General features: G+C 42.0%; 1 protein-coding gene across 2 annotated transcripts; it reads left to right on the top strand.

Annotated features, from left to right (window-relative positions):
* The first annotated feature begins 1816 nt into the window (after positions 1–1816).
* Positions 1817–26248, top strand: paxip1 (PAX interacting (with transcription-activation domain) protein 1). Of its 2 annotated transcripts, XM_014970747.2 has the most exons (23): positions 1823–2059; positions 4014–4148; positions 6975–7018; positions 7188–7251; positions 7432–7542; positions 13977–14052; positions 14202–14690; positions 14790–14890; positions 15696–16398; positions 16468–16562; positions 16638–16733; positions 18254–18391; positions 18559–18680; positions 18775–18959; positions 21510–21553; positions 22575–22642; positions 22787–22889; positions 22961–23129; positions 23246–23346; positions 24880–25014; positions 25186–25261; positions 25346–25410; positions 26033–26248. In XM_014970747.2, the coding sequence occupies exons 1-23, from the start codon at positions 1979–1981 to the stop codon at positions 26042–26044; spliced, it is 3213 nt and encodes a 1070-aa protein (XP_014826233.2). In that variant the 5' UTR covers positions 1823–1978; the 3' UTR covers positions 26045–26248. The 2 variants fall into 2 exon arrangements, with proteins under 2 accessions (XP_087870818.1, XP_014826233.2); XM_088014692.1 differs by lacking the exons at positions 25186–25261; positions 25346–25410; positions 26033–26248 and having other exon boundaries at positions 1817–2059; positions 23254–23346.
* Positions 26249–27192: the final 944 nt, after the last annotated feature.

Here is a 27192-nt window from a genome sequence, read left to right as displayed (position 1 = left end):
TATAAGAAAATTATAAATCCTAATTTACGGGAAATAGAGCGCAGCTGCTGGTCCGCCCTGTCGCCACCCATCAATACATATGCAAATTAGTATAAATACCCGAAAGTTTGCGCTTGAAGCAATAACCATGGCATCTTCCTTGTTTGGAGCAGTGCAAGTATTGATAATAATAATAATTACATATTTTATTTATAAGGTGCTTTGAAGGCAAATAATGTCACCTCACAAAAATAAAAATACATTTTAAAGAAAGAAAAATCCAAATTAAGATCGCGCAAATACCTGTTTGAACAGTAGCGCCTTCAGCCGGGATTTAAAGACAGACAGCGTGTCAGAGAGTTCTTTGAGTGGGGAATGTGGGTGTTTGTTCTAAATAGCAGAATCTTGTGCATGAGTTGTACATTTACAGAATAGAGATGCTTTATTCCATAAGGCGCATTCACAAAGCGGGCATGGCTCAACTGAAGGATGACTGCAGCTGGACCGGTACCGGTACATCACGGCTCCTTCTTTAAGTTTTGCTCAGACATCCAGGATGAACAGTCTGGGTTAATCTAAACGCTCATAAACCATCTTCAACATTTCCCAGCAGATCAATATGATCTCTGACCAATCCCTCCCTCTGAGTCCATTGGGTATGTTCTCCACCGGAGCCAAAACGCTCCACAATTACAATTTGCGTGTGATTGCATACACATCTTGATCGCCTTAAAAATAATCAAACCTGTTGATTATTTTTAATCAGGAGGTTTGAGTTAATCTGTTGATCCAACCATGTTTTCTTCTTTCAGTGAGAATGAAAGAAGAATTCCATGTACTTCGGCTCACTGACCAATGCGTTACATTTTTATGAGACAAAAACTGAGGAAAAGTACTATTTAGATTCGAGCGAGGTTTTCACATACTTTTATTTTTATTTACTTTGTGTGCGTGTTAGCTTATTGTTCGTTTACGTTCAAACAATAAGATATTAAAATCATGAAAAACATCGGATTTGGTGCTTCCTGGTCTAAATAACATTGAATGTAGTCAGACTTCAGTGTATTTAAGTGAGTTTTGACGCTTTGTAGTTTGATATTGTCCAAAGAAAAAGTTTGCGTGGCGGCCGCACATTTTCACGCCAGCGAAAAAGTGTTCATATATTTACGCAAACTTTGACTCAAAGTTAATTTTTATACATGCTGACTTGTGCGTAAAATATGGCGCCGCACATTTTTTGTGCGCACGCACGCTTTATGCATGAGACCCCTGGTGACATGAGACATTTCTTTATGGTTACACGTGTAAACATAGAGCTGAAATTTAGGAGTCGAGTAAACAAAACCCTTTTTGAACAAATGAGATTGCAATATTTTTTTTAAATCTGCAATCAAATCCATTGCTTTTCCTGAGATTAATAAAATTGGATTAAATATTATTGCTATTTATAAAAAAAAAAAACAACAAAAAAAACGAGTCTTAATTCTTTGGGATAATGCTTGCTGCTCAGTTGTATTCATATATAAACAATTCTAAATGTATAAAAGTGATATTAAGTTTACAAAACATTTTTCATACCTACAAAGGTATGAAATATGCAAAAAATGGGAAGGCATAAAAGCTACTGGAAGACCGTAGCTGTGTGCAGGTTGGAGAAAAATACCAAGTCGGATTTGATGGGGTTGTTTTGACTGCGTAATTCCTTTTTCTAGACTTTTCAAGGTAGAATTCGAGTAATTTTATTAAATTGCATTCCTTAAAAACTAAATTGTGTAAGACAATGCGTGCGTGGGAGAGAGAGTAACCCAAGGGAAAGGATTATTAACCCCATGTGATTTTCCTGCCCCCCCTCTGGCTTCAGACACAGTGCTGCGGTCCAAGGCGCGCGCCGCTCAGTGATTTGGCGCTTCACTGTCCTGTTGGTTTGCAGCAGTCAGACACATACTTCCTTTTCCACATTTCACACAGGTTTGTAATCTTCCACCGTTCATGGACAGTCATGTCTGAGGAGGAAATCAAGGTTCCTGATGCACTTTTCAAAGACGTTAAATTCTACGTGGTTGGGGACATTGAGACAAAGGTAAGGACCTGGTTGTTAGCTTGTCGATAGCTCTGAAGCTTGCATGCTATCCTACCAAACACATTGAGATTGAAGGAGGCAGTTCAGAGGAAGCTAACTAGCAGGCTAACAGGACAACATGCTACATGATAAACATCGGGATTCCATCTGTCTTCCTTCTAATGCGGCTGTGAGACGCTGTCCGTGGTGCCAGCCGATGACTCACTTTATTTTGTATCTACTTTAGAACTGCAGCTCGGCTCAACCTGTAGACTGCAAGAAGAGTTTTTCAGGTTAGCCGTTAGCCTCCAAGCTGTAGACTTTAGATCTGAGCTTGTAGGGATACCGCCATATGTTAACCCTTATTCTTCTTAAATCCATGTTTAGTCTACCCAAGTGCTGTTAGATTGCTTTCCTAAGGTAGAGCAACACAAAGCAAATGTCTCTTCCGTGTCTGTTTACATCAACCTGTTACTGTCAGCGTCTCCAGCTGGACGCCGCTTACTGCGCACGCGTTCCCGTTCCTTCAGCCGAGGCAACTCCTCTGAAACAGCTGCAGAGTGTCTGACGGGACTAAAGACCGACCCTTCTGCTTTCTGGGAAGGCATTGATTATTTGAAACCAAGCCCACCTGTAGCTGTCCATGCATACTTTCTTTGAGTGTGTTTGAATTATATGTAACCCCCCCCCCCCCAAAAAAAAAATAAAAAATAAAAAAAAATAAATAAAGGAAAGGGGAAAGGGGGGTGGAATCTTAACATAAAGCACTCTTATGTTTGTTCTTACCATTGTCCTTTAGACTAGTTCAGGAAATGTCACCAACAACCAGAATTGGCAATGACAGAGAAGTGTTTACCTATAACTTCAGTACCAAGTGAAGTGCTACAGAGTGAATTCGAACAGTAAACCAGAAGTGAAAGTTCGGTAGGAGCTCATCCTTCATTCAGCTGGTTGCTGGTACGGCTGTCTCTGTTGTTGTGTCTTTGGGCAAGATTCTTCACTCTCCTTGCCTGTTGGTGGTGGTCAGAGGGCCCAGTGCCAGACTGCCCCATGGCACACTAGCAGAAGTGAGGGGAAGGCTCCACAATATATCACTATTATAGTGTCTTCGCAATGTCAGTGCGCGCAGTATTCATATAGGAAAGAACTATTAGGAGAGCAGTAATTGTTGGCTAAAACATTTTACTAATTTTGAAGTTGTATTTTTCATGCTAATGTGATTAGCCAGTAGGACAGAGTCTTTTGGCAGCAAAATTTACTCACAGTTGACATACATGACATTTCCAAAACTGCTAAAGGTAACATGTAGCAGGAAGTACAGATTAGATGGAGGAAAATAGGCATTTATCGCACCTAATATTGTCATCCCAATATTTACCAATGTTATCGCCATCATAAGATTTTCTAACATCATGGAGTCTAAGGACAGAGTGAGTTCCAGCTACAAAGGCATCACACTCTTAAGCCTCCCTTGTAAGGTCTAGTCAAGGGTTCAGGAGAGGAGGCCCCATTGGATAGTCGAACCTCGGATTCAGGAAAATCAATGTGGTTTTGGTTCTGGTCATAGAACTCTTGACTCTGGAGGGTGTCTCGGTGTTAGCCCAACCAGTCTATGTGGGCTTTGTGGATTTGGTGAAGGTGTTCAACTTGTCTCCCCCAGACAGATTATTTGACACAGGCTGTTTTCTCTCAGTATCATCAGTGCCAGACCTTGGTCTCCATTGCTGGCAGTAAGCTGGGCTAATTTCCAGTGAGACTCAGACTCTGTGTCACAGATTCTGTTCATTACTTTCATGGACAAAATTTCTAGGCACAGCCATGGCGTTGAGGGGATCTGCTTTGGTGGCCTTAGGATTGGGTCTGTGCTTTTTGCGGCTCATGTGGTTCCCTGGATGCATCCCTCCCTGGTGAGGTTTCAGGCTCATGTCCTTGGAAGGAGACCCAGAGTCCACTGAGTTTTCTGCTCTTTTTCCAGGTGGTGCAGCTGCTGAAAGCAGGAAAAGGAAAGGAGGTGTCTTATAATGCTTTGGCCACTCACATCATTGCAGAGGATGGAGATAACCCTGAAGTGAGCGAATCAAGGGAGGTGTTTGATCTACCTGTGGTCAAGGTAAACAGATGTTTTTTCCCAGCTCAAGTGTGCTTGGCCCTGACTTCCTGTATCCCAGCATCAGAGGCTAGCTCCACTATTATCATTATGTATCCTACTGCTTAAAAATTGAATGGGACATCCTGGCATTAAATTTGGATCCAGCTGAAACCTGTAGACATGTCCCCACATGTCAAAGCAGTACTTAGCAAATCTTCCTCTCAAATCAGCTTTTTTGTGGATAAATTGTCTGAATCACTGAACGGTTTAGCACCACAATACATTAAAGATCTGTTATCGCTGTACCAACCGTCTAGACCCCTCAGATCTTCTGGTTCTGGTCTGCTCTGCATCCCCAGAACCAGAACCAAACGAAGAGAAGCAGCATTCAGTTTCTATGCACCACAAATTTGGAACAAACTTCCAGAAAACTGTAAAACAGCTGAAACACTGAGTGCCTTTAAATCTCAACTTAAAACCCACCTGTTTAGAGTTGCTTATGGCTAAATTAGGGTTAGAGTGTGGGTTTTGATGTCTTCGATGTTTTTAATGTTTTTATCTTTACTTTTTATCTATTTATGTAAAAGTGGAGAGTGACTGAGGGTCATTGCGTGCACAGAAAATCCCTGTAAATTCTAGACTCTAACAGGTAAAAATAGTGCACAAAAATCCGTGTAGGACGGCGAAGTCCTAGCGCAAAAAATCGTGTGATAGGTGGACGGAGCCTGGTGCTGCAAGGTTGGAGACCTTGTCCTCTTAGGCGAAGGGGCCTGGATAATTCCCGTGTTAAACGGCGACGACAGGTGCTTAAATTCTGTAACAAAAGTATGTTTTTATCTGTTTGTTTTTTTTTCAGAATCTATTTCTCTTTCTTACTGTTTATTCAATGTCACATGCTATTTTTATTTTGTTTTTTAATTATGTAAAGCACCTTGAAATGCCTTGCTGCTGAAATGTGCTATACAAATAAAATTTGATTGGTTGATTGAATCGGTTATTTAGGTTTCCATTTACATGTTAATATTATCTGTACAATTAAATGTGATTAAAATGGGATGAAGTAAATACTTTTTCAATCTCTGCACAAAGTTGCAGGATTTGATAAAAATATGATAAAAACACTGACAATGAAATAGTAGCAACAAAAACTGAGCTATACTTCATTTCAGTTTAATTTAATTTGCAGTAATTTCCCAAAAACTCAGATTAGTTCAGTAGCACATTATCTTTGCAATTCCACTGGTGTGGAAGGCCAGGGAAATGGATGTGCTTTCAGTCTGGGCTTAAACCAGTGTTTCTCAATTATTTTCTGTTGTGCCCCCCACCCCCGGGGAATCATAATTTTTTTTTTCACCCCCCCCCCACCCCATGACCTTCCCTCCCCAGAATTTAAATACTATTGCAAATCTGTTCATATTTAATAATCTATCTGTACAAACCATTGGCTCCGGCATTGTATGACATTATCAAAACAGCTCTTTTATTGTTCTAACCCTCAAAATAATTTCCAAAATCAGTTTAAGTGAATCGGTAACATTTAATCAAGGCTCAGTTTGAAAGAGAAAATGTGCAAATGATTCACTGGGATTTGCATTTTTAGACTTAATACAGTAAGTCTAAAAGGTATTGGTTACTTGTCAGCTTCTTCAGTTTAGTTTTCCACAAGGTATAAAGTTCTTAACATTTATTGTGGAAAGATTAGCAGTAACGTTGCTTATATTTCAGCTTGTCAAATGAGAAGAGATGAAAAGTGGGTAGGGTTAGGGTTACATTAACAATAAATAGACAGGTTTTGTCTATTCCCTGGCCTTTTTCTGCGAGCTACAGTTACTTGATTATGATGGAGTATAAGTGCCAGGCTCTGAGTTTTTGATTTGTGTTTTAAATACGAGTAAAGTTGGACGAGAATAAAGTCGTAATTTTATGATAACTTTTCACCATAGTGCGCTAAATTGCGAAATACTTGTATGGTTATAGTTGGTACTGGTTTAACAAATAAATATTAAACCAATACTAACAAGTAAATACTAAATGTTTTAGCACATAAGAAGCAAATGTTCAGCCCCAGGACTTTGAAACGATTGTTTAAGCAACTTTTTATTTAATAGAAAGAACCAGACTTGCTGAGCGGGTCACGTTATATGTCACTCCATGAAGCTTTGAAATGTAACGACCTTCTTCCAGCAATATTGCGTCTTTATTCTGCCAATGTTTAAACTATTCTGCTAATAGGACTTGCTTCTTGTAGTATTATGACTGTATTCTTGTATGTGAAAATAAAAATATCTTAGCTTGGCCATAAAACTCCGTCATACTTGCTTTACTGACCTCTGCTGCCGTTTTTCTTTTCACTGTCAAACTTCTCCATCTCTCCTCTCTGACGGTAGATATAGAGGAGAGATATCTACTCTATTGATATCTATAGAGTAGATGTATAGTAGATATATATGACGGTAGATATATTCAAAACACCCACGCTTGTATCCTTCACTCCGTTTTTTTCCCCTCCTCTGCTCCGTTTACAACAGGGCTGTGTAGCTACTTCTACTGCCTTTAACAGGCAGCCTGCTGATCAGTTTGAACACTGCTGCCACCTAGTGACCGGAGGTTTGTTTATCAGTTAAGCATGAATAAAGACAATTATAAAGTCCTGCTTCTCACAACCCCTCTGACACTTTGCCACGCCCCCCTGCGAGGGCGTGGCGAAGTGCTTCTCTATTTGAGAAGTACTGGCTTAAACTGACATGCTGATTGAGCGATGATGATGTCACTAACCAGCATACCTCAGGAGCACTAACAGTGAGTGAACTGTACCTTTAATATGAGCATCTGTTTGTTGCTCTACAGCCATCCTGGGTGATTCTGTCTGTCCGATGTGGAGACCTCTTACCGTATCCTTTCACTGCCAAGTCCTCATGACCTCATGCTGTTGTTACATCATATAAATAGGAAAATGTCCACATTTTAGAAGAAAAGCCTTGCTTTAGCATGGTGGTTTAAATGATCAGTTAATACCTGTATTTTGACCTGTGTCATTTTTCTGTGACTGTGGAACTCCAGAGTAACTGGATTCTCTCCAGAATCAGGCCAGATATTTTTTGGCGTGACAGCTTGCCTTCCTAGGGTAAGTATGTTGTTTGTTTGTTGTTGTTTTTTTTTGCCTATGGTTTGTCCTTTATTTTTCACCATGAACCAGAGTGTTTTTATGAGTTCTAAAAATGTGTGTGTGTGTGTGTGTGTGTGTGTGTGTGTGTGTGTGTGTGTGTGTGTGTGTGTGTGTGTGTGTGCGTGTGTTCACGCACAGCTTCCAGATGATCTCAATGCCCTGTGGGCGTTCCTTACCTTTTATGGTGGTGAATGTCAGCTGAACCTAAACAAGAAGGTCACCCACCTGGTGGTGAAGGAGCCAAAAGGCGTAAGTGCATACTCTGCTTCCAGTTTCCATTTGCTCATTCACATTGTGTTGCTCTTAACTAAAAATTGAGCATTTAAGTAATAATAACAATAACGAGGACAAGATCTAGAGTAGGGCAAGTTTATTCCTGCTGGAGGAACTGCAGGAAGTTGTCTTTGTACCTTTAGTTGTCAGCGCCTGTACTCACATGTGCAGCACTGAGTCAAGGCCTTCAGATGTCATGCAGCTTGTGTTGACCTTCTGTTTCAACACAAGGTCATGCTCTTCTGGGCAAAGAGTGTACTCTTTGAGAGTAGAGAGCATGCTGCTTCCCTTCTAGGCAAAGTTTCCAGGCGAAACTTTCTGGTTTAGAATGTTTGTCTCTAAAGAATGGAGCAGAAATAAAAGCATATTTCAGCAGCTGCACTTGAGGTGAGTCAGCCACCAGTTCTGAGAAGATTCCAAGTTATAACAGCAGGGGCCTCATGTATAAAGCTTGCGTACGACAAAAAATATGCTTCACCATATTTTGTGCACAAGTTGGAAGTATAAAAATGAATGTGGCGCGAAAGTTTGCATAAATTTACACAATACTTTTACCTGCTGTGAAAATGTGCGGCATCCATGCAAACATTGTGGACAATAACAAACTACAAAGTGCCAAAACTCACCTAAATATACTAAAACCTGACTCCATTTAGTGATATTTAGAGCCGATTTTTTGTCATAATTTTAATCTTATATTGTTTAAAACTTGATTAAACTAAACCACATTTATCCTCAGAGAAGGTTTGATTATTTTTAAGGTGATCAAGGTGTGTAGACGATCACATGTATATAAGTAGCTGCTCAAAGGTGTGATGCATAAATGTGTAACATTGTCAATTGAAGGATTCAGAGAAAACTTGTGTTCAGAGACCATATTGACCTGCTGGGACACACCCTTTGCTGAATGCTAATACACATCAGACTTTTCTGTTTTTATTTCTGTATAGTAATGATGCACCGATTGCAGATTTGTAGCTAATTACAATCTTTAAGAAGCCCAACCTGCTGATTCCAATATTATGAAAGAAGTAGCTGCTTAAGGCCCCCCAGGTCTTCACGGGCCACATAACTACAAACTTTTTATGACATATCACAGATATAGAATTTTAACATTTGTTTATTGAGACTGTCAATGCTGTTAAATTTGATTTAATGATCAAAGCATAGACAAAAGTAAGACAAAAATTAGACAAAATTAAAAGATTTTAAATCGGTTATAAGGATCCATGATTAGTTGTAACAATAGACTTTATTTGAGAAATATTTATTTTAGATGCAAAAACAATATAGTAATGATACTGTAGGCTGTTTAGATTTTATAAATTTTATTAAAATATGTCACACGAATAATCGCCATGTTCACGGTGCAATGCATTATGTTTAAATGACATCTTGGTCCGTCCATCCAAAACAGTGATGAGTAACGTCTTTAAGCCTTTTCAAACTGAACCGGAGCGCGTTTAAATACACGGGAATGTGAAAATCACAAGAGGTAATGAAGATGAGGAGGACCAAACAGAGGAAGAGGTAAGAGATGGCTGTAAGAGCTGGTGTTTTGATGCTGCTGCCTTCAGCTTCATGAATGAAACACTGAGAGACATATACCTCTGGTTGGAGTGTGTGATCCGGTAAGTAGTTCTATATCTCTGTGTGGCAGTAGCATTAGCTCCGTTATCATTTAAAAGAGCTCCCAGTGTCTGTAGCTCTGTGTCTGGTCTGGTGGCAGCTGTTTAGAATCCTGTCTAATGTCTGGTGTCGATCCGTGGTTTCACATTCAGAACACCGGCACCAGTCGCAATAATGCCATCATCATTTAAAAAAGCATCTTTTGCTCATTAGCCAACGGCAGCGGGGCCTAGTCGCTTTGTGGATAAGAACTGCCAGCATTTGTTTTTAGCGTGTGAAGGTAACGATCACCTGTTAATGCCTTTGTCAGTTTTGCTTGCAGGAAGGACTTTTAAAGAGAAATGCACAAATAGGTCCCTCTAAAGTTATGTTCAGCTCTCTCTCACTGCACTCTTTTATTTTTTTTCCTATGTGGGAAGTGATTCAGACTCACCTCACTGCTTTTTGTTTGTTTGTTTTGTTATTGCAGCCACGCAGTGTGGCATTATTTAAAATTACACCAGGCAAACGTAATATGATAAACAGTCACTCGTTTTTTTTTCACCTTAAGGTGACCTTCAGGGGTGAAAAATATAACAAATATATATACATTTTTTGAAGTAATTATGAGCTTTGGCGTATCACAAACAGCAGTTTTTTAGTTAATAGGAAAATTACAACATGTTCAACTAATCATGGTTCCCTTTAACATTAAAATTTAAGATTTTACATCTCAGTAAGCTAAAATTATTACTCATTGTTTTTAAGGTTGGCCATTTAAACCAGGGCCCCTCTCTCAGAATTGACTAAATCCATGTTGAAATGTTAGTGGTGCTGATGTTCTTAGCAGCAAAGGGGACCCTTAAATTCTGTTCAAGACTTCATACCACCTTGCACCGGCTCTGCATGATGAGCTACAACCACTGCACTGCACATCTCTCTGCTGGATAAAGAGGGTCACAAGCGGAGATTTAATTTATGTGGCTTTAGTAGCTCTTCCATTTCGTGTCTATTTAGTTTTTAATAAACGCCACATAAACTGTTTTGGTTGCCTATGTATATGGAACAGGTTTTCCTGATTGCAGCAACTTTGCCTCACTAAAACATTTGATATGGTGCAGTTTGATGCATCGCGTCACCTCAAAAACTAAAATAAAACCAGCATGCTGCGTGACTACGAGGCAAGTGGGGCATTTCCTTCATTGGTCCACTGATGCACTGGCCAACTGGGAACACAGTGGTTGGTGCACGCTCACAGCTTCATGCCCTGTTCAATGCACCAACTATAAATCCATCTTACAGGAAAGATTCTGCCTTACTAGTTAAATGTTCAGTGCAAAAGAGATCCTTGCAGTCTGGTTTGATTTTCTTCTCTGTTCAAAAACAAACAATGCTTAGCCTGGCAGGGGGCAAGTAGATCCTGGTAGTCCACCAGGCTTGCAATGTACTGAGCGAAACCCTGTTGAGCAGTAGTCCCCAAACTACGGCCCACTTCCACATTTGGTCCGGCCCCCTGAACAATACATGAACAATACACAAGAGCATGTAGATTCTTTTTCATGTACCGTATTTTCCGGACTATAAGCCGCTACTTTTTTCCTAGCTTCGAACCATGCGGCTTGTTGTTGCACAACACCCCCCCCCTTCTCTCTCTCTACTTCCTCTTCTGAGAGGAGGGAGATGTTGCTCCCAGCTCTCCGTCTAACGGGTGAATTGAGTTTCCTAAATCTGCCGAGATTTACCCTACCCAGAACTGAAGTAAACTCTGTTTAAGCTGGGTGCGAGAAAGACTAGCCTGGTTTCTAACGACCTCCATCCAGATGTCCCACCCTTTTTCACCCTGTGAATTAGCCAGATAGAGTAGCCCGGAATCAGCTAGCTTCACAGAGCACACCTGTTAACGGTCGCTCTTTCTCTTATTACAACTTGCACTTGTTATTGAACCAGGTTGGTTTTAGTGACTCGGGCGAGTCCCAAGGGTGTTGTTTTAGTTTTGGCTAAAAGCAACCTATAAAACATTTTCCACTTTCTCCTCCCAGAATCAAACTTCATAGCTATTTTACACCATCAAAGAACTTTAAGGTGACTCATTAACTGAATGTCCACAACATCTTTTAGATTTTCTTAATGCTAAGTATTTTTATTAGTAAGGCAGTTTTGCAAGGGTCAGTACAGCTTAAATCAGTAGCAGAAATAATCAAATAAGTAAAATCAATAATCTAGCCTATCTTTCCCTAATGCTGACACTGTGAACTAAAAAAGGGAAACTTTGAGAGAGACGGATGGTGTTTGGCATTTTGAACCCCAGAACTGGCCTGATGATGAAAAAGGTGTTGCAGCAGCAGGAGGCTCCCAGTACAGGAAGAGTACTGAGTCAGAGCGGCAGGTCTCGGGCCTCAGGGTGACTTCCTCATGCTCGTAGCGGCCCTCTCCTTCTTGTCTTGCAGCTCTGTAGCTCCTTTCTCCTCGTCTCACGATCTTTCTGGTCTCTCGAGATGTAGAAGGGCTGGTCTCATGGAAGGAACACACCAGTTCTTCCTCTTTGCCTTTGTTCTTTGTCTTTGTCTTTATCTTCATCTTTGCCTTGGTCTTTGTCTTTGGGGTCTCGAACCCAGCTGAGAAAAGTGCAATTTGAAGCCACATGTTGCGGGGCTAACGGGTTGGTCCCCATGTGCAGAACAGTCTTCGGCTCTGTGGCCCCGGCTCTTCTTCAGCTGCAGAGTTCTTTGTCCATCTCGATCTTGGCTCGAAGCTGCCTGAAGGATCCAACCAAAGATTCCTCTTTTGCACTCACCTTATATAGGGTTTATCCACCCTTTTGGTGCATTTGCATTGGCTAGCTTTGTTGCTGTGCCTGTTTCATTGGCTGACTGCTTGGACCGATAATCTCATATCCATCACCATCTTTGGACATGACCTGATGTCTGTTCTAATGTCCCCGAGTTGCTCAACAGCCCTCTTGTGTCTAACCTTCTCTTAGGTAAGTTGAAGTTTAGCAATAAGGCGTTGGACACCTCCGCTCTCCCATCAGTTCCTCTTTCCACCTGACCTTTCACCTACCATCTACCTCTAACACAACATCAGTGACCTTTAATTACAGTTACACATTTTACACCATTTCCAGTTCAATGTCAAAATCACATTTATAACCTTTTAGTTTCTCTGATTTAGCATTCACTTACAATATTATAATAACCATTACTTATTAGTTACTCTTATAATCATAATGTGAGTTCTTACAGACATTTCTGAAAAGAAACCAATAATAATTCATTATTCTAATCATTTGACACCATGTTACAGTTACTTCTTTCACCTGTAAGTATTTCAATAAGTATAAGAGTAAGTGTAAATATTCTTATAATCAAACCAACATCAACCACCGGTTAAACCAATATTAATTATTAGCTTAATCATAAGTTATCATTATTAATTTAAGTATTTTACTCTGGGTTTTATCCAATTCCTCAAAATGTCTAGATTTTATTCCTTAAACCTTTAGAGCTCAAAATGAGCAGTCTGAACTATTTTTAATCACTGCAGGCTGGAAACTTCCTCTTTTTTCAGGAAACCTGCTTTTCCTGTTGCATAACTCCTTCTGTCTGACTATGATTTTTTTATGATTAAATAGAAAAAAGTAGAATTAAAGCAGGACACAATAACACACACACAACCAGATTAATTTTATTACCATCTGACTCTACTGTTGGGTCTTGATGTCACCTGTGTAATCAGTTTTAAAGATAACTTTATTTATTGTTATTATTAAACTAAAATCTCCAGCATGGGGAAGTGGGATGAGCTCGACTTTTCTCGACAGGCTTATAGTCCGGTGCGGCTTATATGTGGATTTTTCTTCAACCACCAGGGGGCTCTTTAGCAGGAAGTGATTTATTGGAAGTCAAAATTGAAAATCAAAGAAGAAAGCGCCCATTAAAACGGAATTAGGTTTTAATAGGGAATTGAAATTTGAGAATTTTGATCGGTTAAATAGCATTGAGGGGAAAAAGAAGATTTTTTTTGTTTTTTTAAAATAATACTGGGATCAGTATGAGAATTTGAAGTATAGATATTAGGATCCAATAGATGGCAGTAGTACAACAATAATGGATGCAAGCTGCCGTTGAAATCTAAAGAAGCAGAAGAAAGCGCCTATTTTCATTTAGCACATGCTAGTAGCAACATCAGCACTTTTACTGTTACAGTTACCGTTCATAAACTACCACAATCAGTTCAGTTAAATCTAATCTTGGCAACTTTTTCTTTTTCAACCGTAACAAATGTGATATTCAATTGACCTGTTGTGACTCTAATTTTGGGTGTCTGCCCCCCTCTGCTGCTGCATCGCTGTGGAAAACCTGGAGCAGCAGAGATATCTGAGGCTTATACGTGTATGTTTACTGGTTTTTTAAAAACACTTTGGGGTTGGGGCCTATAGTCCGGAAAATACCGTATTTATTTCATAAATAATGTTATTATTTATTTCCTGACTATTGTTCTGTGAAGAACCCATAGAGGTTTATTTGATTGTGCTTTCTGGAAAACAATAAATTTTTACATTTAGGCACTCCTGTGTCAAACTTTTTCTGTTACAAACTGACTCCGGCCCCCCACCAAAGAAGGGAAAAGTTTGAGGACCCCTGCTGTTTAGGTTTGGTATGGGCAGATACTGATACCATTCCGATAAAGAAAAACTGGTTTGTGGTTGTGAGAGAAAGTGGTGAAGTTCAAACAGTCTGCGTTGTCTAGGCAACCTCTGTTTATCTGTTTATCACACATTACCATCATTTTGCTGTTTCCAGGCCAAGTTTGAGTGTGCCCTGAAACACCCGGGCATCAAGATTGTCACTCCAGACTGGATCACAGATTCTGTAAAAGGTGAACTTTTTTCACATTTCTTTATCATTCTAGTAGGATGCTTTCTGTAGGCTGATGTTGGTAACAGCTTAACAGTGACACCTTAGTTACTGTGATTAGAGAGAAAGAGATTATTAACTTATGGCTCAAGTCTTTCTATCATTTTTCAGATAAAAACAGGAAGGATGAGAGTCTGTATCACCCCAGACTCACATACGTGGAGTCGGAGGAGGAGAGCGAAGCCGAGTCGTATGATGCGCGCTGTCATTCCAACGGGAGCTACAGCCCCCAGCACTCACAGCCATCCAGCGGTGGATCCTCTGGCGAGGAGTCCAGCCCTCGGAGGCGACCGGGACCCAAACGCCTCAACTCCGTCTCACCCACCTCTCCCCGAAAACCCGAGCTCCGCAGCGAGAGGATGTTCGACGACTCAGATGATGACTCATCCCCAGAAAAGGAGGGCACCAACCTGAACTGGACGTCAGCTGAAGTCGTCACACCGACTGTTGCTGGTATAGCGAGGCAGCGGGTCGGGCCAGCTGTTGTCAAAGATCCGGGTTCCTCTGCGGGCAGTGGGCTGATCAACCTGTGTGCCACCGCAGCCCCAGTTCCTGGCAGTGGAGGTCCGCTAGCTGCAGAGGCCCGAGTTGCACAGCAAGGTCAGTAAAGCCAGACCCGGTAACGTTCTGGACCCTGCGGCATTCTGCCTCCACCGAAGATATGACTGTTGTTGCTAACTGGTTTCATGTGTCTGTCAGGTGTTTCAGGTCCTGAGGGATGGAACCCAACTATGAGAACACTCCGCAACATCACCAACAACTCTGACATGCAGCCCACAAATCGGCCCGCAGTCGCACATGTAAGAAATCCCACTGACTCATTTTCCACGTCCCACTAGCTGCGTGTAAGCTAGATTGAGATGACATTTGCTGTGAATTAGCTCTACATAAATAAATTGAATTGAAAGTTTGAAACTGTAAACTTTCACAGGTAAATAAGTCAAAATATGACATGCAACATCCAACAGTGATATCTTTATGTGTGGCCTCAGCCTGGCATCCCATCCAAAAACATCCTTAGTAGGCATCCAATAGGAATATTGGACTGGATCAGGCTCAGCTCCCCCTGCAGCCGAGCTAAGAAACTGTGACAAACATCTGCTTAAACCAAAGGGCCGTTTCATTGTTCATGAAGAGTGTCTGACCATATGTAGCTTGAAACTCCAAGTGCTTAAACTTTATGGAAGTTCTTTAAAATCCAGTTTGAGATGAACTGATGCAGATATAGAGGTTTTCAATGATACGTATTTTAGTATTGATCAAATACTAAGTAAATAATAAGACCAGAATCACAAATACTTCTTATTACTTAGGTTTGTTATTATCATCAAACTTCTAACCTTATGATATTTTTGTGATTTTTCCTTTGAATTATTTTGTGAAAACCTGGGACAGAATTTGGACAAAGTTTAAATATATCTACAAAATACTTTAGAAAATCAAAACAATTTGTATTCAAATTAGATTTTCCCTAAAACAACTGGTCATTGGAGATTAAATGAAAGCAAAATCTTTTTGAGGAGGAATTGAGAAAACACAATACAAAAATTAAATAAAGTTTCAAGAGGGAATCTGAAACTTTGACCTTCTTGTACTTTTTTGCAGATCATCCAGAACCTGGCAGCCAATCAGACGAAGCCTGTGGAGCAGACCAATCAGGGCCATGTTCAGATCCTGAACAGCAACAATCCTCCTCAGTTTAGTCAAAGTAAACTTCCTAGACTGCCACTCACAGCAGAGCAGCAACAGCAACTACTGCAGCAGCAGCAGTCACATCAGGCTGGTCAGCAGCATCAGCAGTTACCACAGCAACCAACACATCCCATGATGCACCTTCAACAGCAGCAGATGATGCAGCTGCAGCAGCAGCAACAATCACAAGTGGCGCAGCAGCAAGGTTTTCCCCAGCAGCAGCAGCAGTTTATGCAGCAGCAGCAGATGCACCAGCAGCAGATGTTCTCCCAGCAGCAGCTGCGACCTCAGCAGCTGCTGCGGCCAGGCCTCCAGCAGCTGCAACAGCAGTTTCAGCAGCAGCAGCGCCTGCAGATGCTGCAGCAGCAGCAGAATCAGCAACAGTTTCACCAACAGCATCTTCAGCAGCAGCAGCAACAGCAGCATTTCCTGCAGCAGCAGCACCTGCAACAGATGCAGAAACAGCACCTGCAGCAGCAGGTGCTGCAGCATCAGAACCAGCAGGCGCTGCAGCAGCATCAGCATCAACAGCAGACGGCCACTCCGCTGCCCCCTCAGCTGCAGCAGCAGCAGCCTCACATCAGCCAGCTGTTTGGACATGAGCAGGGTCAGGACAGTAAGTACAACCCAGTCACATCACCAGTGTCTCTGCAGCTATCAGAGTTTGATTTGTGTTGTGTCCCAGTTCCCCAGGACGGCTTCCTGCTGGGCTGTGTGTTTGCCATCGCCGACTACCCTGAACAGATGGCTGACAAGCAGCTACTGGCCACATGGAAGAGGGTAGAACTCGCATTAATCAGAGCTCTTAGGAAAGAACATGTTGGCTTCAGCTCCTGACCTGGCCTTCTGTTTCAGGTCATCCAGGCGTGTGGAGGTGTTGTGGACCCCACTTTGACCAGCCGCTGCACTCATTTGTTATGTGAGAGTCAAGTCAGCAACATGTATGTACAGGTAGGGTGCATCATGGGACTCGGCCACATTGCTACTAATGTGTTATGTTGACAAAGTAGAACGGTTGTGAGATGAGAGGTGGGCCACCGTGTGTTTCTAGCTGTTTCCATTACAAACATGTGCAAATCTTCATGTATTTCTTGCAAATGCCAAAAAACACAATTTTGCAATTGCCTAAATAATAAATGTAATTAAAATCACATGTGAATAAGCTTGCTCCTGAGATGAGTCATTAAAAATCATGGCAGCATTGGATGTAAACAGTTACATGATATATATTCATAATTCAGTCATGGCCTTTGTCATCATCCATCAGAGGAGACGTTCCCGTCTCATTCAGGCAATTCTAGCGCTACGTGTGCGTCATTTTGGGAAATTGTATTCAGTGAATTTATAGAAGAGCTATGGCAGGGGTCCCCAAGCTACGGCCCGCGGGCCGGATCCGGCCCACCACCTCATTTGGTCCGGCCCCCTGAACAATGCCGGATCCGGCCCGCCTCCTCATACCAGAGAGCATTCAGTGTTTTTTTTTTTCATATATTGTATTTTCCGGTTTATATGTGGATTTTTCTTCAACCACCAGTGGGCTTGAGCAGATGTGAAACTAACTTTCCCTCAATGGAATACATACTAGTCAGTCCCAGTCACCGTTTCACTCGCTATCTAAAAACATGAATATGTCGTCGGCTGTAATCCAACGCCCCCCGCCCCGCTCGATAGACCGGCCCCCGACCAGAAAAGGGAACACTTATGTGGCCCTCGCAGGAAAAAGTTTGGGGACCCCTGAGCTATGGATTCAGCATGTTCAAATGACACATAACTTCTTATGACCACTTTTGGTTTCTCCTACTACTTCCTATCATCATTGTGGTTTTCATTAGGGGCACAATGATTTGACGGTGCCAATTTCCTTAAGTTTGGGAGATCGGTGATCGGCTGATACTTGTGTATGAAGCCGATCTTATCCACTGTCTTATTTACCTCAGCAAAGGTGTAAAAATCAACCACTGTTCTTTCTGCTATGCAGTGAGAGAGGTTTGACTGTCTGACCAGCCCTCCAGATCATGCCTGCACGTTTGCAGTTCACAATAGTTGCCCCACTGTTGCCAACTGAGTGATTTTTCCTGCTATATTTTACAACATTTCCGACAAAAAAATGGTATTGGGCAGCATTCGGCAGGTCAGGCTTCTTAAGGGTCAGTAATCTGTGACCAGCCAGAAAACTGCATTTTGTGCATCCCAAGTTTTCTCCAGTAGTAACATCCGGCTGTTGATCATGTGACTCATGATGCAAAAAAATGTTCCATTGCAGTTCTGTGAAATGCATGTATTTCGACATACAGCTGAGAAAGCACCTCATCCCAATGCAAAAATTTTTATCGAAAGGCACAAGTTTTATAGAAATTGCTATGTTTCCATTAAGCAAATTCATTTTCAGAATTTCTGTTTGTGCAATTTCTGGTTAATGAAAATACAGCTACTAAAAACAATGTTAAACATTTTCCTGTTTCCTCTGAAAGGCCCTTCGAGAGGGGAAGCGCTGTGTGACGGCTCACTGGCTCAGCACTGTGCTGAAGAAGAAGAAAATGGTTCCTCCTCATCGGACTCTCCATCTGCCCTTCGCCTTCCCTCCGGGTGCCAAGCCGTGCTCTCAGCATGTAAGTCCAGCTAGAAATCAGTTGCTGCTCTGTTTTCACTGAGTCCATAGCTCCCTCATGGTTCTGCAGCAAACCGGGCCAGCTGTCAGTTCTCGTCGCTTGTCTGAGGCTCCTCTCATCAGGACGGCTATGTTCTCTAACTGCTGAGTGTCTGCTCCTCCCTTCAGATCCTGTCAGTGACCGGCTTCATGGATGCAGACAGGGATGACCTGAAGCTGATGGCCTACCTGGCTGGTGCCAGGTACACAGGCTATCTGTGCCGTGGTAACACTGTCCTCATCTGCAAAGAGTAAGACAGATCATTATTGTCCACTGGACAATAACTGAGTGAGCTGGACTGGCTTGTGTGAGCAAAGCTACATTTTGTTCTGATCTCTCCTCAGACCTGGTGGGATGAAATACGAGAAGGCCAAAGAGTGGAAGATCCCGTGTGTCAACGCTCAGTGGCTGTGTGATATCCTGCTGGGTAACTTTGAAGCACTGCGGCAGATTCAGCACAGCAGATACTCGGTGTACACTCAGCCTGAGCCGCTGATGCCCAACCCCCAGCTGGTCCAGAACCTGCTTGGTATGTCCAGCTAGGCCTGTCGCGATGAGCAATCAATCAATAAAATGAGGGTAATAATAATAATAAGCAGTCCAATGATGAATTTACTTTGAAGGGTATATGTGTTTACAGACATCTCATAATCCATTTTATTTCTTTGTGGTTTGTTTATGTATTTTGGATATTTAAAATGTCTTCCAGGGCTGCACAGTGACACAGTTTGTAGCATATTGGCCTGCAGCAAGAAGGTCCCGGGCTTGATTCCCGGTCCGGGGTCTTCCTGCATGGAGTTGTTCTTCCCACAGTCCAAAAAAAAAAAAAAACCAAACATAACTGTCAGGTTAATTGTTCTCTGTAAATTCTCCCTAGGCGTGTGTGTGTGTGTGTGTGTGTGTGTGTGTGTGTGTGTGTGTGTGTGTGTGTGTGTGTGTGTGTGTGCGCGTGCGTGCGTGTTTGTAATACTTTGTGGGGACGATTTTCCTAACATATACTACATTGTGGGGACCTGAGCCTGGTCCCCACAAGGGGAAACTCTGTTTTTGGGTCAGGGGTCAGATTTAGGGCTAAGGTATGAATTGAGTTTTGGTTGGTTAGGGTTAGGTATGTGATGGTTAGGGTTAGGGTTAGGAAAAGGGTAAAGGTCAGGTTTAGGCTGTAGAAATGAATGGAAGTCAATGGAAAGTCCCCACAAAGATAGCAAAACAAACGTGTGTGTGTGCACGTGGTTGTTTGTCCTGTCTGTCTCTGTGTTGCCCTGCGACAGGCTGGCGACCTGTCCAGAATGACCCCGCCTCTCACCCAAAACATTCGCTGGAGATGGGCACCAGCAACCCTCCCAACCCCACTAGGGACAAGGGTGTATAGAAGATGGATGGATGGAAAATGTCTTCCAGTTCCAGTGTTAAATGTACATTAGAATTTAGTTTATTGATCTTGGAAAGGGTGTACTTTCATTAATATTACATTTTTATGCTATTAGTTAACAATAGTCTCAAAACAACAGTATTACCATTTATCACTATCATTCCTGGGACAATTGATCACCCAGCAAAATTTGTTAATGTGACAGGCTTGTGTCTAACCTAATCCACCATGATGGAAACAAACATTATGTGACTCATCACACAGTCACGCAGGTGTTAGTACTGTCTAGTGGTGGTGTGTATACAAAGCTCAGTCATACTGGACTTTTCCCCAACGGTTAAACACAGTGGAGGATCAGGGAACTTTGGCAGCATGAGCCTTTTTCACCAACAACTTGAAGGTGGGATGATGGCGCCTTGTTGCCACCTTAATGTGTTTGTTAAAGGATCAGTCCAGAAGAGAGGAACAAGTCGGTCTGTGTCTGTCACACCCACAGTCACTCAGCCAGGTAGCCGCTGGAATCAGAAATCGGCTTCAATCACAACAGAAAGAAGACAAGATGTTGTTTGGTCAGCAGGATTGCTACACACTAATGTTTTGTTTCCATCAGCATTTTTTAATGCGCATTTTGAAGTATTGCATTAGAAACTGCAAAATTCAAAATGACCTCCAAAGCAATGTTATGCTCTCTTGAGGTGGTTTTGGCTATTCTGATGAAGAGTTCATGAAGGGGAGAAACAAATTTGCAGAAGTTCTAAAGTAGGGAACACTCCCATCCACTACTGGGTAGATGCCTTATCAGGGGCACAAAACTATGAAAAACATCAAAGAAGTCCAAACCTCCAGCTCAGAGGGAAGGATTGTCTGTGTTATTCTGGGATGTGCGGTTCATGCTAGTTTGTAACCTCTACTTCTGCTTTATTACAGCCATGCTTGGCGTCAACATCTGACAAAATCATGTTTCACTTGTTTGATTTGCTCCACACCAGTAGATGTCAAGGTTTCCCCCCAAAAGCTTGCTAAGCCCGGTGGTTGGGTGCTAGGTCAGGCATTCGTCCAGCAGCCTGTTGTGTTTTTGAGTTAAAAAATGTTTAAAGTTGACAGGAAATTTGAATCACTCAATAATTAAGTGTTACTTTAAGTGTTAATTGTGTGATAATTAAGTGTTACTGAAAGATTGGAAGATTAATAACACCAAGTATAAAGCCTTAAAAAATACAAACATTTTAAAAAGACTTGAAAAAATAAGCAATGCTAAGCCTGGTGGCCTGCCAGGCTTATAATGCACTGGGGGAAACCCTGGATGGAAACACACCCTCTTCAGATTTTCTGTTCTGCAAAATTTTAAGTTTGCTAAAAATTTACACAAGCAGCAGGAACACATTGACCAAGATGGAGGTGCTTATTTCACTTTGAAACACTATCACACTGGTCCTGTTGGCCTAGCAGCTCACTCGTTACTGTGCTGTGACCTTAAGAGGTGGATCAAGCGCATAACGTTGGCAGGTCAGCTTCAGCAGTCCCACCACTTTTGGTTTCAGCTGACTGTCAGGTTGTAGAAACAAGAAGATCTGAAAGGATAAAATAAGTTCCAACAACATTTAATTTCCCTTTGGGATTAATCAAGTATTTTTGAATTTGAGTTGGGTAGAAAAGAAGCTTTAGGTTCCAGCTGAGGACTGACTGCAGTTTTGCTCTGTGTTTTAGCTGCTTGGAGAACTCCAGTCAAAGTAACTACTGAAGCTCTGGTGGTAAGTAAGCTCCACAGTCTGCAGATAAACCATCAACACAAACAAGCTAGCCTGAGCATTTTGAATGTTAGCATTTTAGAAAAAGGTTTATGTTGATACTGTCATTGGAGTCCTGTTTGTTCTCTAGCAACGATCTCCCAACTTAATCCCAGTTAAGTTGGGATTTTCATGTCACTTGGGGGTCAGACTCTCCAGAAGGTTTTCTGCAAAACATGAAGCTTCAAGTTGCTGAGTGGGAGCCAAGAGCCCCAGAGGGGCAGCATTGGACACGTGAAAACCTGGCAACCCACGACGGGAAGCGTCCAGACTCATAAGTGCCAATAAAGATTTTTCTAGGGATGCACTGATAAATTAGCCCTGATTTTCTTCATCAGGGCGATTGACTGATGCTTCCATGTGACGCCGATCTCATCCACCAATCTTCTCTCCCTCCACAAAGGAGTGAAAATTAGCCACTGTCCCCTTTTGCCTCAGCAGTGAGAAACTGATTGACAGATCGGCCCACCAGGTCACAGCTGCATGGGCTGGTCATCCCACTGCCAACTTAGCAAATTTGTCAATATATTTAGTGACTTTTCTGACATAAAAAAAAATCGGTACTGGGTGAAGTTTGGATCTGCAGGTCAGATTGTTAATGATTGCTGATAATGCAGCTGCACTATTGGTCTTTTAATGTTATCTGTGGGGAGAATAGTGATTCAGATTATAATGTGATTTTCAGCTTGTCTGTGTTTCAATGAACCAATAAGGATCAGATGCTGGTTATCTGTCTGTATGGCAGCAACATTCAGGATCAAATCTTTTTCAATCATCCCAACGTTTAAAAAGTGAATGATAAAATGTTTTTTTAAATTTTTTTTATTAAAACTGTTTCAAGAATTTGCCACACTAAATGTCCAACATCATTCCTCATGGACGGAGAGCTGTAATATGTCTCTGTAACATTTGGAAGCATTGTTCCAGGCAGCAGAGTGGGGCAGGATATGGCCTGTTTTGGCTCATATTGTTGTTTCTGTTGCAGAACCTCCAGCTTCTTCAGAAACAGAAGATCTCTGACTCTACCAACCCACCTTCAAACAAGAAGGCCAGGTCTGCTGCAGCCTGCTGTCTGCCATTGAACGTACAGCCTTGCTCTCATTCTGCTTGGGTCAACACTGTGTGTGTGTGTGTGTGTGTGTGTGTGCGTGCGTGCGTGCGTGCGTGCGTGCGTGTGTGTGTTTGAACATTGAACAGACTGGAAGAGATCCAATCACCCAACAGGAAGCTTCCTCCAGAGTCCACTCCCCGGGTCATGTTGACGGGCTTTGAGCCGCTGCAGGTCCAGCAGTACACCAAGGTAATGTAAGCTGGAGCTGAGGAAGCCAGAGCTGCTGGCCTCTACTCCATGCTGCTGTCTCTGTCCTGCAGCGGCTGCATGCTCTAGGTGGGGAGGTAGCAGAGAGCAGTCAGAAGGCCACACACCTGCTGGCCAGCAAGGTGACGCGCACCGTCAAGTTCCTGTCCGCCATGTCTGTGATCAAACACATCGTCACACCAGAGTGGCTGGAGGAGAGCTGGAGGAGCCAGAAGTTTGTGGGTGAGTCCATGCTGTGCTGCTCAGTTCTGTTGGTCTGTTTGTTCTTCTGTTCCCTGATCTCTGCTGTGTGTGTGTGTGTGTGTGTGTGTGTGTGTGTGTGTGTGTGTGTGTTGCAGATGAGCAGAGTTACACTCTGAGGGATGCAGAGGCAGAGGTGTTGTTCAGCTTCAGTCTGGAGGAGTCTCTGAAGAGAGCCCACACTGCTCCTCTCTTTAAGGTTGGAACTAAGTAGACCCTCCGCCTCCCGTCCCCATGTAGGAAACAAGACAGTATGAGCAGTCTCTCTTCAAAGCTGCTGATGGCTTTAGATAGGTTAGCTGGAAGAGAGGAAAGCCATTGAGAATCAGTTCAACTTTAAGAAGGAACAGCTGGGAGGAATCCCAGCTGTCTCTGGTCTCTTTGTCAGCATCTGCATCTTTCAGCAACAGTAGGACTGTAGCTCACACTTCATTTAGTCACAGTACTCTCCAGAAATAACATAAAAATCACTGAGACCAAAGAAAAATCAGCTGAAGTCTAAATCCACCTGCTTGGGACGTTCAACCAGTCCAAAACCCTGTACCAGTCCCCAAGAGCAGAGGGCTTTTCATCGTCATCACCATCATTTAGTGCCCTAACGGAAACCCAGTTTATGATGCATTCAAGTACATCTGGTACACTGAACTGTCTAAATATCAAAACACCCAAATTTAACCTTAATGAAAAAGATCCTAGAGTCCAGTGTTGACCATTTACTGACCTATCGTGGCCATTTTCTGTTTCTCTTCATTGAAGCAACAGAAAATGTACTAAACTGTTTTGTGTACCACTATAGCCTTGGTAGTTAAGGTTCAATTGTCCTACATATTTAGAGCAAAATCCTCCTCAGTGTTTTATCCATCCAATGCCTTTAGCTCGTCTTAAAAGCAGCTCTTTCATCCTTAATCAAGTTTAATCTGTGATTTCTTCCAGTTATTCAGATCTGTAGAGGAACGATTTGTCCAAATGCTCCGTCCACTAATTAACATTCCCTCTAGAGCAGGGGTCTCAAACTCAATTTACCCAGGGGCCGCTGGAGGCAGAGTCTGGGTGAGGCTGGGCCACATAAAGGATTCCACAAAAAACATTTAAAAAATATCCTCAAATGTCATCAACATTAAATTTTTTCTCCAATACATGAACTTCAGGCTTTGGATTGACAAAGACATGATGAGGGTGTGACAAAATTTAGTTTATTCCACTTGGCGTTGCTCTTGTTCTACGTTTCATAGAAGTCTTTAGCCAGCTAGCAACGTATGAAGAACATCTCGACGTGTGACATCATCACCGCTTCTACTTGTCACAACAGCGCGGCGGATGACGAGCAGCCCGGTAGCAGTCGCCTTTCTCTGTGTTTGATCGTGGCATTAATGGTAGAAAGTACCAGAATGGCGACTGCAAAAAAAGGCAACTGGTACCAAACTGTTCCATCATCCACCACATTATTGTTACAAGCGTAGTGTGCATGAAGTCAGTGTAGCTTAGCCTAGCACCGAATGTCAGCCATGACGAGGAACGGCGGGCGGGACTAACTTCAGAGGTTCGCTCACCCTGTGGGCCACACTAATGTTATACTTTTATATCACGGTGGGGGCCACGAGAATGAGACCTCTGATCTAGAAGAACACTTAACCCCAAATACACCTTAATGTGCACTAATACCCAGTACTGCAGACTGCAGTATTGTTTGTGCTTGTGTGTTTAATGTGCCTCTGTGTTTGTGGTGCTGAAGGGGAAGTATTTCTACCTGACCCCGGGAATCTGCCCCAGCCTCAGCACCATGAAGGCCATCCTGGAGAGCGCTGGAGGGAAACTGCTGGTTAAACAGCCCTCCTACAGAAAGATCATGGAGCACAAGCAGAACAAGGTACTTCAGCAGATATTGTGTGGCCTCTCACACACACACACACACACACACCATCACACACACCTAATATTCTCTTTAAAAAGAAGTCAGAATGAAGGACTGCTGTGTATATCTGAGCAAAAGCAACATGACATAACCAAGAGTTTCTCCTGCATTTTCTTTCTCGTCCAGAACCTTCCAGAGATCATTTTAATTTCCTGTGATAATGATCTCCACTTGTGCAGAGAATATTTCATGAAAAACATTGGTGGGTCTCTCTCTTTCTCACACACACACTCACACCAAATCCCTGCTCTATATGTCTGATGTTGCCTCTGTTTTTCTGTCCCAGATGTCCACAATGCAGAGTTCATCTTGACTGGAGTTCTCACCCAGAAACTGGATTATGAGTCATATCCTTTCCCAGTAACAGCTGCTGCTTACATCAGAGCTTTTTGACTGCAACCATTTTGGTTGCAAATATTATTTATTTTGTAAACATTTCACTTAAAAAAAATATGCAAAAAAAATGTGAGGATGCACCAGTTTGACCAGTCATTAGAGGAAAATAAAGTTTAGGCACTGAAAGTCTCCTTGTGGTTCAACATCAGACACACATTAAGCCCATGTTGTGTTCTAAACCCATCAGACATAGAGATTGTGCAGATATTCTCGTACATGTCCTGCAGTCCGAGAGAGGCAAGTCACTTCAGATGTGGATGAGCAGAAAATGTACAAATATAAGTCACTACATCTCTCTGCAGTAGGAGATTCCAAACGTTTCTGCCTGTAACCTCCAGAGTAAACAGGCTGGCGACCCCCTAAAAATACATAAATATTCCCTTTATTTATTTGAAAATAAATATAGAGTGAAATATTGTGTACTTTTAAATGAATTTATTCTATAAATCCATTATTTAATGAGACATTTAATGGTGCGTCTGTTTATTTCATGATATGTATTTATTTAATGTGGCTGTTTTTGGCCCTACATCTACCTCAGGGATCACTATCGGGTTTCCTTAACATTCACACATATAAGTTCACCTGATGAAGATCTTCACCAACTTCTCCTTGGGCATCTGTGCATAGCGCTCCTGTCATGTTTTTAGCTTTTATTACTTTTAAAAGAAACTAAATTGTATTTTTGTGAAATAATTGGTTAAAATGATGGCTTTTAATCTATTTCCTTGTTGAACATATAAATGCTTCAGCTTGTACACACTGCTTTTGAAAAATAAAATATTTGTGTAAATTGTTTGCAGCCTTCTTGATCCTGGGATAGTGTTCATGTTATTAGATGTAATCACTGGAGTGCAAGAAAGTAAATAAACCCCAACATGTTTTAGTGTTGGGTCCCACAGTGAGAGCTCCATGTTTGAGGACAAAGTCTATTACTTTGTTCCTAGAGGTATTCCAGAATGGAGTGGGGGATTCCTGATAGACGTGATTTAATTAACTGTTAATGAGGGTCTGGGGTAGTTACTGGTAAAGCTCCAATTGTTGGCTGTCAGACAGATAGCCTAGGGGTCATCTGGGGGAGGGTGCATGGATGGGACTGTGGAGCCGCCTGCGGTGCTGCCCTCAAAAACTCCCTCTGACTGAATGAGAAACAGACTGAGCCAAGGTCATGAGCTGAATATTCTCCTCTTGTTTCATATTTATTTATGTGAATATTTGGGACAATCTGAGTTTCTTTAGGTTATCTCTTCCAGTTGCTTAAGATGGTTTTTAGATCATTTTGTCTTAAATCATGCAAACACACTTGATGCCAACCTTCACTGCTATCTTCAGTTTTAAAGGGGGAGTTTTCTAGGCACATAGTGCCATTTTATAGCGCAACCAAGTAATATGTTACCTTCAGTTGTTATAAGAATTCTGTATCAAATGTGACCTAGAAAATGTGTGTAATTTAACATTTTGAATTTGGACCTCTGTTTCTTTATAAACTCCTTTCTGAAACTCTGCCTCAGGAATCAATCAAATTTGATTTGTACAGCACCTTTCATCAAAAAGGCATTTCAACGTGCTTTACATTATAAAAACAGAAAATTACAAAGTCATGGAACACACAGTCAACATTACATTTTGCATATAAGATTATTGATGTTTCATTTTTATGTTTCAAATAAAACTAAACAGGTGGGTATTTTGTATAGACTTAAAGGAAGTCAGTGTTTCAGCTGTTTTACAGTTTTC

The sequence above is a fragment of the Poecilia mexicana genome, unplaced genomic scaffold (assembly GCF_051168715.1).
Source record: "Poecilia mexicana isolate PSO_F unplaced genomic scaffold, ASM5116871v1 scaffold_17, whole genome shotgun sequence".
Taxonomy (NCBI): domain Eukaryota; kingdom Metazoa; phylum Chordata; class Actinopteri; order Cyprinodontiformes; family Poeciliidae; genus Poecilia; species Poecilia mexicana.
Note: the sequence above shows the minus strand (reverse complement) of the source record. Positions and strands in the feature narration are given on the sequence as shown.